At 44.0% G+C, this 14,270-nt stretch overlaps 1 protein-coding gene across 2 annotated transcripts in view; it reads right to left on the reverse strand.

Annotated features, from left to right (window-relative positions):
- The window catches only part of LOC139340574 (E3 ubiquitin-protein ligase SH3RF3-like), an 88,581-nt gene extending 74,547 nt beyond the window's left edge, over positions 1-14,034 (reverse strand). For both annotated transcript variants that reach the window (XM_070976484.1, XM_070976483.1), the window contains exon 1: positions 13,455-14,034. In XM_070976484.1, the coding sequence (XP_070832585.1) occupies positions 13,455-13,868 (414 nt within the window). In that variant the 5' untranslated portion in view covers positions 13,869-14,034. The remainder of the gene's footprint in view (positions 1-13,454) is intronic.
- Between the last annotated feature and the right edge of the window lie 236 nt (positions 14,035-14,270).

The following is a 14,270-nucleotide window of genomic DNA, read 5'->3' on the forward strand; positions in this document are numbered from 1 at the left end:
TTTCTTTTTTTTTTTTTATTCTCTCTCACAAGTCCATCAAATTAATGGAAGTGCACTAAATTGCTGCAATGCCTCATTAATAGTATTTGGGAAAATGTGAAAAGTGAGAGTTATTATGTGCAGCCTTCCTTTATTAAAATGTAACATTGAACAGTTGTTTCTTCAGCTCAGTGTTCGGATAATTTTTCAATGTCATGCTTTCCTCTCTGGTTACACAGATGTCACAATGTGTCATAGATATCATCGTTTTTCACCGGCATGGTGTGATTTATATATATATATGATATTCTCTCTCTATATGACAAAGAGTATATTGAGGATATTGATAAGGAAAGCCTTGAGAGCAGTATGCCATTGTTGTTGTCAGCTGTGAGACAAAAGAAGAAAAAGAGTAGAAAGATAGATGATGGAGATTGAATGCAGCTGGGATTTACGACAGAATAATAACTGTGACATCTCTATCTGTCTCTCTGGAAATGAGGTGTGGAGTGGAGATGATGGACCTCAAGTTTCATCACAAACACGCGAGCAGGCACACGCACACGCTCGCACAACACAGAGCAGATGAATCACGCAGGATAGATTGAGCCACCTACGCACACATTCCCAAATACCCACACATTCGCATTAACAGGTGAACGCAAACAACAAGAGTTGCTCATCAACACAAGGACAGTTATTTTCCGTGGCTTGGTCATTTTAGACCAACCTGAGCGTGACCCCACGCAAAAAAAAAGCAAAATACTATCAGACAAAAGCTCCTGAACGACTTGTTTAAGTGTTTAAGTGTGCGTTTCATTTCCATCAGTAGCCTTTATACAAACTTTAACTTAGTTACTGGCATTAATTTAATTAAATGTAGTGCAGAGAGGAGAGTGATAGCATTTTCTCAGGTTAAATGACTAAACAACAAAGTGAGGCGAGTCCCATTTAGGATGTAAATTTTGTGTTTACCCAAACAGTCTGTCCACCCACGAAAAGTCACAAACTGCACTTCAAAAGAACAAATTGTTGATATTAGTCATGCGGTAGCACACTTCTAATGTCCACAATGCCTGCAGGTGCTGTTTTTTACCCAGTTTAAACGACAAATGCATAAACTATAAAATGATATTGATGTATATATTAAACAATATGGCATATTTACAATGCGAAATGATTGAGCTGAATGCAGCACGCTGTGTTTAGCTCTTACGTGCTGCAGCAGAAAGTCACATATATAAAACCAAAAAACCTTTTAATTAGAAATTGCTTGGAATAATTACCTGAACTTCACAGTTTGATATTCACATTAGAGTATAAATTCACCAAAAGTTAGTTTACAATAATGAATGTAAACAGTGTTTTGTTATGTCTGAGTCCATATCGGGTGACATTAGACGTTCAGGTTGATGAAAACTGAGTCACCAGCAGCCAACAGTGTTAAATGTAGCTGCTTCGGCTTGGCACCGGTGCACGTACTGCCTGCACACGGGGTTGTTGACGATAAAGTGTCATCAGCAGGTGGATGTGATAAGCGTCTTACACGAACAGCCAGGTAAACACACAGGGCTTCTTTTAGGTTTCCCATTGAGATGCTTACACGTTTACTCTCTCGCATACTGGAACATGAAGCACTTACAGGCTCCACAAGGAAGTGCGCCAAGCCGCCTCTGAACATGAATGGCCCTGAAATAAATTCACTGGACTGCAGAGACGGCGTGGATGTTTACACAGCATGTGTGGATTCGCTCTTCAGCAGAAACACGCTGTCTTTGTGTACTGCGGTGTATTAGTTCTGACTTGTGTCTTTGCAGTTCAAATTGGTGACCAGTTATCTCTAACTACTGTCGTTTTGTGTCATGCAGCCTAACACCTACAAATCATTACCACATCTGGTGTGATTTTAGATTGCAATTACTGTAAACAAACAAGACCATCGCCGAGGACAGCGGCAGCCTGCACCAGCCTTTACAGTGTACTTTACACAAATGACCCTATATCACTTTTTTTGTAAATGTTAGCTCTTGAACCTTTAAAAAAATCCCAAAAATTGTATCATCTGTAAGACAGGATGTCAGGAAACCTTCACTACTACAAGCACAAACATCAACACCTGCTTCTTTTTCCACAAAGAGCCGATTTACAACATGTACAACATCGGGCGCTGCTGCGTTTAAGAGCAGACGGTTCTGACTGTACCAGTGTTACCATTGTTCCCAGTCTAAACAGAACACAGCTGGATGGAGGGTGGTATTTGACCTGACTTTTCTCTGCTTACATAATCCCTGTCCTGGATGGAGAAAACTGCCAGATCCCCTCTTATATACACAGACACACACATATACACACACCAGACCCCAAGCCAAAAATTCACTACATAACTGCCACTCGGCTTCTTGCGCTTTCCTTCCAACTTTCCCTGCACACTCCCTTCCCTTCTAACATATGAGCATGACAGGCTACACACCCCTTAAACACACACACACACCGCCCTCAATCCCCGACCTCAAGTCCAGGACTATAAAAGGTTGAGAAATTCTGCTGAAAAACAGCACACACATGCACGTTCTGATTTATATGACACGAAACGAAACTCATATTGTTTCTAAGTACACATAAAAACAACCAGCAAACACCACAGTGACATGCATATGAAACACATGTACACACACACACACACACACACACACAGAGCCAGGAGTGGATGTTTGGACGCAGACGTCAGAGTGGAAAGCTGATCACAGTTGTACTGCAGCCATGAGCAGTGTGGATCAGAGTGTGTCCCGAAATAACCTGAAATGTTCTAATCTGACCCCCAAAAATTCATATGCATGCAGCACACATTCGGAAGAATATCACAATTATCCTCAGCGGGAAGAAAACATTGTAATTGCGATACCACAACAATATCCCTGTAGTCACAATTTGTTATGCATAACACTCATTAGTGAGTTTATCGTGGCCATATGGTCGTCCACTAGCACTGCAATAATATTCCTTTAATGCTCATGCTCTGTTAAATAATAAATTTATGGTGACCTAAAAGCAGTTTGGTGTACTTATCCTATTATAGATGTTATATATGCTTGCCATTTTTGTGTTGGCGTCATATTTTAACACCTAGACTATTAGAAAATGTAATTTATTACATGATTCAAAACTAGCCTGCTCTATTAATGCCTTCAAGATTTAGCTTCAATGACTCAATACTTGCTTTTTTGGGGGGTTTCATTTATTTATACTAATATTTTATGAACATAGTTCAGTCCAAGACATTCAAACTGCTGAAAAGTCCAGTTAACACATTCCAGTGAGCATCTTATTGTTAAGTCGAGAGAGAAAAAACTCCTTTAGAAGGGACTGAACTACCTCAGAAAGTTCAACCAGTCCTATGGGCAAAGTAAAAAAGAGGGGAAAAGAATGATTTCACAAAGATCCATAAACACTGCTGGTGATGAATTGAAGTTGAGAGCTGTGAGAATGAACAGCAGGTCGATGAAGAGGAGGACCTGTATTTGCTGCCATGTTTCCAAATTCTCTTCAGATGTGTGTGCGTGTATCTGTGAGTGTGTGTGTATGTACACTGATCTCTCTTCTCTACTCCAGCCAAGACTCTGTTTCCTGCCAAATCTAAAGTGGGTGGTGGGTGAATTTCAACATCTCTCCATTACAGAGAAAGCTGAGCAGGGGGAGGAGGAGGCGGGGGGGTGGAGGAGTCATTTTTGCAACACGACAGGAAGGAACCTAAATGTATTAACGCACAGGCAGACACACACACCTGCGCCGTCTGACACCTGGAGAAACCGCAGTGTGTTTCCATGAATCTCTTACCCCGAGAGAAGCGTTCCACTTCTTCAAGCACATCACCAGTGGAACCTCATCTGTTATTACAACAGACACACACATTATGTCACATGCTGCTGGAGGAGTCAGCTCGAGTCAGTCAGAATCCAAACACCAAAGTGAAACTACCTGGAGTCACAAACTATGACTCCTAACACTTTTCCTACATTGTAGAAGCTGCTTGGGGCAATTTTACACTTGGACGGTCCCAGCTGGCAGCAGGAGGTAACTCGGGTTTGGTCTGAAGGTTGCCGGTTTCATTAATCAGAAGCCGTGTAATGCGATGCCAGCACAGAAGCTGTGACTTTCCCACCAGGAAGTAGCACGTAAACGCCCACCCACATTGGACAGCGTTCTAGATGGAGCACTAATTATGAAGTTGTTGCTTTGCACAACATGGCACGCTTCTTTGCCTTCTCTGCTCTTCTCTTCTCTATATGCTCTGCCTAATTAACATTCATTTTAGATGGTGACACTGGTAACCTGAAGCTAATAATGGCTGCACCTCATCTGTGACAATAACCTCATGATCACAGTGTGTGACATGAAGTATAATAAACACAATAATCACTGTTTAGTTATTGTTACTGACTATCCATCCTATGTTCAAGGGCTCCTAGAGGAAGAAAAAATTCATTTTCTTGTCACTTCAGATTTGCAGATGATGGATGGATGGATAGACTCTACTAGGCGAGCAAACAGCAGATATTAAAAGGGGAAGGGACAGTCCATTAAACATATGGGGGATTTCTTGTGTGTGTCCAATTACTATTAATTATTTATAGACCTGAGTACTTGTGATATCTACAGATTAAACTGAACATATAATAAACAGACATGAAAGGCAGAAGCATAAAACCTCTGGAGTTAGATGAGAATTGCAGGTGCTTATAGCGAACACACTCTCTAATGTGGTGCTCATACGGTTGACGCTAACGCTAGCCGCTTGACATTATTCAATTCCCCTATGTTGCCCTTTGCGTTGCTAAATCTTTTCATAACTACGGCTCTGTTCGCTGACAGTAGCTTCGCTTCTTACACCATGTTGTGTTGGTCTTTTTCAATAACTACAAGAATCTACCCTGATTTTGAGACCAATTTGTTGTGGCTACGAATTACCGGCATCGTGGGAAGCCCCACGACACCCCGACGCAACGACTAGCATGTCAGAATTTTTTTGTCTTGAGTTTGTTGAGCTGTGGCAACAGTACCCCTGCCTATTCGACGTTTCCTCGAGGACGACATGTTGACGAGAAATGGCGGAAGCTCTCCATCAGCCCGACGATTAGCTGACTGTGCTGTCTTAACATTATCCCCGGTCTTAACTGTGGACATATGCTTATCATTACTAATTCAATATCTAAAGTTAAAGTAGCTGTTTGATGCTGCCATCACAGCCATGTCAGCTCCTTGTAGAATAAATTACTACGGAAATAAAATTACTATATGTGAAACTCGTTGGCAGTCTTAGATAACTTAGATTAGGGCTGGTCGACATGTTGCCTTGGGTCATCCAGGCTCAGGTCTCTGGGTGGGCATGTCCAATGAATGACAGTGTTTGTGACACACTGTCACTTTCTGTGGTGACTAGAGGAAGTGATAACCCTGCACAGCCTATCAGCATTGATTCGAGATTTTTTTTTTTTTTTTTTTTTTACCCTTTTTCAGCAAGTCCACAGCGATGGATGTATACTGTGAGAGACTTTTGGGAAGAACGATTGTGCTGTTTGTATTCCACCAGAAAAGTGGAAGCTGGTTAGCCTAGCTGCTAACATTAGCGCTGATCCCTCTGACTTTTCATTTTTGTTATTTCAAAAGCTGCTAAATCAAAATGTATGTATATTTATTAGGGCCCGATCAAATTCCCAGTAAAGATATGGTCAGTCATAGTTACAATTTTGATGATATATGTACTGATTTCTTAACAAAAACACATTTTTTGGACTTTAAATATCTACAGTGTGATGCATTAGACATACGCTGTCAAGTTACTGTTCATGGTGCCATGTTTTCATTTCAGCCTTAATGTGCCCTGTCTGAAATATATTAGCTTGACCAGTGGCCAGTGACATCTCACCCTCATCTCCATAGTAACAATAGGACCAGGAGTGAGGGGGTTAACCCTTAACCTAATGTGTGTGCGTGCGGATGTGTGTGTTTGTGCGACTGGGGGATGGGATTGATGGGATTCCACCCGTGCACCCGTGGGAATGGCAGTCAAGCTCCAAAGCTTGTTTAGGCTTTAACACCCATTATGCATCCACCCCCCCGAAACTAAACAACACGCACCATCTCATTACACCATAACCTCAGCTATAAGCTGCGCTCAACTGCCATCCTGCCTCCATCCATCAATGCAACATCTGACCCCCCTCCTCCCATCTACATATCTGCATGAGCAGGATGATAGCAGGGCCAAGGCTGACACTGATGTGAGAGGACATCGTCCTGATTCAACGTGGACACAAATACTTAAGGCATCTTATGTACATAGTAGGCACACACTGTAACAGCTGGTCAGATGACAGCATGAGTGGATAAGATTGATCCAGTTAAAGCAAAGTTGAGGAGGCTCACTCATTTTGTCCTTCCTGGCTTTTCACATTAAATTAGTACCAACACGATAGCCAAAGCTCTTTGACTGTGAGTCAAGATCAACGTGGACACAAGCAAGTAATTTGATGTTTCATGCTAAATATGCTATGCTATGCTAAAAAAAATATGCTAAAATCCTATCATTTACAGTTTTACCACAAGCTGATGTTACCAGTCTTTAAATCAGAAAAAGAAGCAAAGGACCTTTTACTGGTAATCATATTTGGCCCAGCTGTTTAAACTTGTCATCCTCTGTTTACTGCTTGAAACAGTAGCTGCCAGTGACTGTATTGAAAGTTTGATTTCATTATCCCTGTTTATTCAGTATTTTTAGTACCACCCTGTATTTCAAAGGAGGGTAAGAAATAAATGCAGTTTCACAGGCTTTTCCTGGCGGACAAGAGTGAAATTCTGCAAGAAACACTGGCACGGCAATTTTTGGCATGAAAACGGTTTAAACAACAAAATGTTGAATGCTGGCTGTGGGCAGCCTCATTGCAAACCATTCAAAATCCAATTGTGCCTCGTGTTTACGAGGGAAAAAATATAACTGGTAAACAAACACACAAGCATGGAAATAGACGAATGCATGCTATATGTTGACTTACACGCATTTGTGCAAACCCATGTAAACACACACACACACAAAGAACAAAACAGCATAATTCCCAAGAGATCCCAGGAGGCACAGAGCGCAGTCGTATAGTTTTAACTACTCCTTAAATGGCAGCGACTGTGTGTGTGTGCGTGCACGCCTGTGTGTGTGGAGGGAGGCTTCATTATGTGGTAACAGTGAAATTAATTAAGTTCTCTTCACACGGACATCAGAGGAAAAGCAAGCGGAAGATGACAAAGAATTAGTAAAGAGCGACTGAGGAAAAAAGATGTGTTTGTGTGCAAGTGTGTTCATTGAACAATCTGGGTTGAGAAAGGTGGAGAAGGCAGAGAGAGATCGTTCACACACATACACGCACATGCGTACTTCTATCCTTGTGAGGACACTCATTGGCATTATGCATTCCTCAGCCCCTCTAGCCTTAACCATCACCACCAAATGCCTAACAGTAACCCTTAGCCTGACCCTAACCTAAACCTTATTCTGACCCTTAAAACCAAGTCTGAACCCTCAAACAGGCCTTTGAAGGTCTGTCCCAAAAACTTGTTCCAGTTCCACACACACAAGCAAAGAGAAAGAAATGTGTCCAGAGAGATTTTCAGGTTTGAGAAGATGAATTGTGTGTGTCTGTCTGGTTGCGTGTGTGTGCTCACACAGTGTCAAACCTTCGTTCAGTATTCATGAAGTGAGGGGGTAATGTGGAGGTAATGACTGAGAGCCTGTTGTTTACTGCAGAGATCGTCAGTTTCTAACAGTAATGAATGTGCATGCATGTCTGCGTGTGTGTGTTTGTGTGGGAGAATAAACAAAAAAATGAGGCTGTCTCACATTGTGTTATTGTTAAGGTGAGGGAGATATCAAGATTAACTATGAATGGAGCTGCAGAGCAGGAAATGTAGCGAGAGCCTGTGTGCTTTTGTATTTCTATGTTTGTGAAGACCAGATTGGAAAGTGAGGATATTTTGGTCAGTGGTACTTCAAAGGGCCACTGTTCTGAAAAGACTTGGTTTTTTGGGTTGAGTTAAGTTTAGGTTAAGGTTAGGCCTTGTGTGTGTGTGTGTGTGTGTGTGTGTGTGTGTGTGTGTACAATAGAACACAAAAGACACAGGTTTAAAGGATCATTACAGGGATTGGTAACAGACTATTTCCTTTTTGGAACCCCCACCTAATCCTCTTACACACACACACACACACACACACACACACACACACACACACACACACACACACACACACACACACACACACACACACACACGCACGCATGTACACACACATGCACACAGTCACACACATAGGATACACGGGAATGACAGGGCAAAGCAATGAGCAATGTCTCACTCCAGAGATGAAAGAAGGCGCCGTCATTGTTGCAGTGTGTTGCCATGGTAACCTCAGGTGTCACCGTGGCAACCCCAGGTAAATACAGGTAAGGGAGAAGATCAAGGGATGGGACCGTTTAGAGACACTGCTTTGATGGGAGCTGGACGGGCCGAGTGTAAACAGTAAACTGCGATGGGTTTTCTGGCAGTTCACGCGATATTTTTTGTTTATCGGAGCTTTTTTTGCAATTGGTAGCAGTTTTTGATGCTGGTCACATCATCGCCCTCTGATACGACGGATATGCTGCAGATGGCTTGATTTGATCATCGAGCAACACACCATTGTGTGTCTAACATGAATTGATTTTCATGTGACATTTTCATTGTCAGAGCTCCGGTGTCCCCTCACTGTCATCTGTACCTGCCAGGAACATAATCCTGGGAAACATATTGGATTCTTGTTCCTGTTTGAACATTAAAATGATCAAAATATGCTGTAAGATGTTTAATGCTTTCGGCACAGCACGAAATGAATCCCCTCCCAGTCTCTTGTAAAAACCTATCCTCGGCGGATGGACGAATAGACAAATAGAAAAAGAAGAAAAAACAGCTTCATGAACACCAAACAGGAACCTGAGTTAGTCACTTAGGTGTGAAAGAGAGACCACATTCAGAAGGCCCCCACTCTTAAAGCACGATAACTCCAAGAGGACATTCACCTGCCAAGGCCCACCAGCCAAGGCCAGAAAAATTAATGAATCAGTGAGAGTCATCTGCCAGTGTTGTTGCTAGGTAGGGAATTAATCAAATTTTAATGCCTCAGGTATATGCGGTCTGTTTTCAAGCTTTTCACCTTTCTGCCAACTAAAACCTTTATGACCACATCAAGGCTGATCAATGCAAAGGGCTCAGTATCGCAAGTAACAAGCTGTCAGATAGCTTCTCTCTTCTCTGGAGGTTTAGTTATTCTACACTTAGTTGAGTCCCTAAGTGCAAGATATTTATCTCAAAACATCACTGCAAAATAAGCTTTGACACATGCTGTGCTGTGGAAAAACTGAGACCGTTAACAGCGTAAACTCTTTCCACAAATGTATGGCTCTGTATGTGTTCCATGTGTCCAAGCCATGATTTGGCAGGAAAAGCGCAAGATGACATATGGCCAAAACTTCTTCTAGTAAGCACAGACACAAATTCACAAACCCAGCAAACACTGAGTGTGTCCATATCTCCGTCGGGCTGAATAATTCCTCACATTTGTTGCTTCAGTAATGTAAAAAGGTTTGTAAAATCTGTTGACTGAATCACTGGATTGATTTCTGCCTTTCAAACTGGTGTAGCACTTAAAAAGACAACAGAGAATATGCTTAAAAATGCCTTGTCTGACAACACCAGGAAATACTTTTGCAACTAATAACTGTACATGTGGACCCTGGATGAGCATTTCACCAAATGTAATTGATGATGGCAGATTTTTGGGATATCCAGCTAACGAACAAAGAGATCAACAGGACTAAGAGCCGAACCTCCTTGGCTGTGGTAACAAGATCGGTCAGTTTAGCTCAAGGAGGTGTGTAGTATCCACTGTTGTGACGGTACTAAAGAGGGAAAACTTTGATGATAATGGCAAAATTTACCAGTGTATTGTCTGGAATTTGAGATTTGCTCTCCTGTACCACAGAGCACTAATCTGCCAAACGGCAGGGGAAAAAAAGCTGGTCTTTAAGCAAGGCATCGATGACTTCATCGACGTCTTGAGGTAATTAATTACCTAGCTGGATAAGCTGTTGTTGGAGATAACTGTGGTTTTGTCACTGTCTTGGTTGACGTTAGATTAGCATTTTTACAAGCCAACACTCATCCATGTTTTTAGCATGTCCGAAACCACCAGTGACAATAACAACAAGAACAAAATAACTGACACTTTTTCTTGTTAAAGACAGAGTGAAACACCGAAAAAACAGCACCCAACCCTCGCCTTGACTGAGCCTCATCACGCGTTGAAGCAGCGACATTTGGTTGACAGGCTAAACTGAGACTGGTTCCTGATGAGCATCTTGTCACATTTTGGAAAAAGAACCCACAAATTGTCACACAAATGTATTACAGTCCCATTATTCAGTTTACATGACACTGCTACATTGTTAAAACACCTCTTCTGTTTGCATACAGTGTGTGTCCACACGCTGCTGTCTGTGAACGGGGGAACGAGTCGCGAGTCATCTCTGCAACAGCTGATGCACGACACTGCAACTGAGGGACTAGTTAATGGGTTGCCACAGTCATCAGCTGCTAACAGGCTCGACATTTTTCCTCTGGGGTAAGTGACTAAGCACTTGAACGCTTGAGGCAGCACCTGATTAAGCACAGAAAATAACGCTAAATACGTACGGGGAAATATTCCTACGACACACACGAGCTAATTATCTGTGTTAACATTGTTCTAGGTGGCTGTTTTATTTTTCCTTCTCTTGGCAAATTGCGTGTTTGTGAGAAGTTCATCTCACACGGAGGCTCGAGGAAAAGAAATGATCAGCCTCGATAAACTCTTATGGTCAAAGCGCAAAGTCAGTAACAGCGGCCCAAAGAGCACAAACGGCGGGGGAAAAAGCTGGTCTTGCTGCTGACTCAGCATGTCTGCATCTTCTTCTATTTCCATAGCAACACATTCATCCTCATCTTCAACCCTTAATACCTGATGTAGAGTGCTCTGTTTGACCCGTGTGACTCCTTCAATTACTGCGTGTGTGTGGTGGTACTGCATTAGAGTGTCATTCAAAGACAGATTTAACTCCCTTTGCAAGACCCCTGCTCTTTGTGTGCACATCCACATGCACACACACGCACACACACACAACCGTTAGAGGAGATTAATTCACACTTTCATCACCAAGCCGCGGTCCCAAGGGAGCCTGGAGGAGACTTGGGCAAAGTGACTGCAGGGGATTGCAAAGGGTAATGGGTTATAGGTGTGTGTGTGTGTGTGTGTGTGTGTGTGTGTGTGTGTGTGTGTGTGTGTGTGTGTGTGTGTGTGTGTGCATGTGTGTGTTCACTGGCAATAAAGGCTCCATCCACAGTGGAGTGCTCTCCCCATGGGGTCCTAAAACAAACACAGACTGGCCACCACTAAGAGGTGAGTGTACACTGTGCGTATTGTGTGTTTTCGCGTGTATGTGTGCACGCATGCACGCACGCGCTCCCTCTCCGCTGGGTTAACACTCTTCCACACAGCCTCTGAAATTTCTCTAATTTTTCATCATGTCCTCACAAATTAAACATTTTCTGGCTCCAGCTCCTCCAGGCTGAGGACCAGCTGCTTTTCTCTCATTCATGACACTCTGAAGTGAGTCCCTTTGGATTTTAAACCATTGGCCACACTAAATTAATTCAAGACTTTTCTCGGGCTCTGAAGGAAGTTATGATAAGCGCTTGTCTAAACATAGAAAAAAGGTGAGTGATAGGTGCACTCCAACACATGACGGTTGCTTTTCTGCCGTTTCAATCTTGTGTGTTGGTCTTTTTTTTTTTTCCTCTCATGTACCAGGCATTAAAAAAAATTGGCCTGTAGGGACCGGTAAAGTTTATTGAGTGAACTGAAATGGAGTGTTAAGTGTTAGTGGAAACGTCACTGAGGATTTGGATTCCTGTTCATCTCCATGAATGAGTGACTGCCCAGTGCTGCGGCACTTCATCACACCACGGCGCTCCACTGCTTCAATCAATGGTGAGCTGATGCCTGGTAAGCCTTATTGTACTGAGTACTGTGTGAGGGTGTGAAAGCCGATGACAACACTTTTGTTAGGCTCATAATTCACTGCATCCCTCTTATAGGGGACGTCACGACCCTCAGGGTGAAAGATGCTGAAGCCAAACATGAACACACCTGCCCGCGACCACCCTCATGCACTCCAACTCTGAGAAATCCCATTGCGTTTATCAGTAAGCACACAACACAAGCTCAGCTTAGAGAAATACAGCATATCCGTCAGAACAAGCCATAACATGAAGTTTTGGGACTGGAAATCTGGTCTTTAAAGAAAAACAAGCAAGTCGTGACTATTTTTTCTTCCGCTAGAAGTGTCTCCTAGAAGTCTTTAAAGATTTTAGATTCCAACTGAGGCAAAATGACAACCAACAACTTCTGCAGCACAGTGCTGCAGATATTGGATTTTCTGTCTAATTGCCACATTGCAGCCTCATTCTTCAGCACATCTCTCATGACAGCCATGAGATAATGCACTGGATGCACTGCATAGCAAGTAATCAAGGCTCTCCATTCTACTCCCAAGGAGCCTGGCTTATGAAACCTCACACGGCTGCAGCCTGTGGGCATCTGTGCTCCACCAGGGCTATGGAGAACAGTATCACAGACAGGTGACCCTCTCAGTCTGCAGCCTGTCTCAGCTCCTCAGTTTAATTATACCACAGGAAACACACCCTCGTTATGACACCCAAGTCACATCAGGGAATATCACAGACACAACTGGTGACAATTCAGCAAGACAATCAATAGACAACAGTATACATCAGTCAATAGATATCGGTGTCACCCGCCAATATGACAAAAGCACAGCCATGCATTTCTCTGTTTGCATCCTCCAGAACTTGGGAGTCTGCATCCAAGTTTATTCCTCATCATTGTTATCAATCTATGCTACAATCAGTTTCTCTGCGTGAATATTCAGAGCAGCGTCTGCAAATTTGCATCTATATAACCATACAGCAGCAGGGTATCTGTGCAGGCAGCATGCTGCACACACTGTTCCCCATTTCCAGCAAACATCAGAGATTAACAGTGGGGAATTCATCTTTGCGATGCTCCTCCAAAGCTTCTCCCATCACATTCTGCTGCTAAACTGGGCAGAAGCTTGCGATGGGATCCAATCTTTAAGTTGTTATCGTGTCTTGTGTGTGCCGAATCGAAAAGGGGCTCCAGAGTATTCGCAAAATCTTGAAGTCGTATTTTCGGAAGTGCGTGTTTTGGTGAATAAACGCGGGTTCTTAAAACGTGGAAACATTTAAACATAGTTTGGTTGTGCACAGCTCCACACAGACACGCACTGGCACATATTGTAGATGGTGGGAAAGTAACTAACCTTAACAGGAGAGCTCCTGATGGCTACGGGCAGCTCTCTGATAGCAGTGCCCGGGGGAGAAGCGGATATCCCGGCTGCATACCCCTGCAGCGAGCCCCCGGCCAGGGACTGCCTGCCGCCTGCTCCCACTCCTCCTCCGCTCCCTCGCTGGGGCCGCTGCTTGATACCGTCCAGGAGGCGAACCAGGAGGATGTTAGCCGGCAGGTCGTCCACCCCGCAGTCCACCAGGATGCGGCACTCCGGGCAGCGGAGCTCATTCCGGGAGCTGACAATGTTTTCCAGGCAGCGGCGGCAGAACGTGTGCTGGCACGGCAGCACCTTGGCCGTGGTGTCCAGGCGCTCCAGGCACACCGAGCACTCCAGCAGATCCAGCAGCGACGAAGACTCGTCCATGTCGGCGGAGAGGGTGAGCATCTGGGCTTCAGTGTCCGAGTGGACGCCGCGCAGACTGGTTCGTGTAGCGGAGAAATGAACCGGGGGCACAGAACATTCTGGGAGGCAGCCAACGGACGCCCCACGACCGAGTCCCCGCGCGCCGAGCAGTCCCCCCGGTGTTGCGAACGCTCTCCGCTGTTCCGTTCCTCTCTCCGTCTCCCGCAACGTGCTTCTGTTTCTAGCTTTCTCTCTCTCTGTGTGTGTGTGTGTGTGTGTGTGTCTCCCCCTCTCTCCGGCAGCTGTGCAGAAAGCAGTGAGGTCACGTTCTCATCACCACCATCATCCGCGCGCCGATCAGAATTGCGGCGCGCGCTCGCGCACAGAGACAGATTGATCCAGACCGGGAGGAAGAGAGCGCGAGCGAGCGAGCGAGAGAGAGAG

Source organism: Chaetodon trifascialis, chromosome 12, assembly GCF_039877785.1.
Source record: "Chaetodon trifascialis isolate fChaTrf1 chromosome 12, fChaTrf1.hap1, whole genome shotgun sequence".
In the NCBI taxonomy this organism is placed as follows: Eukaryota; Metazoa; Chordata; class Actinopteri; order Chaetodontiformes; family Chaetodontidae; genus Chaetodon; species Chaetodon trifascialis.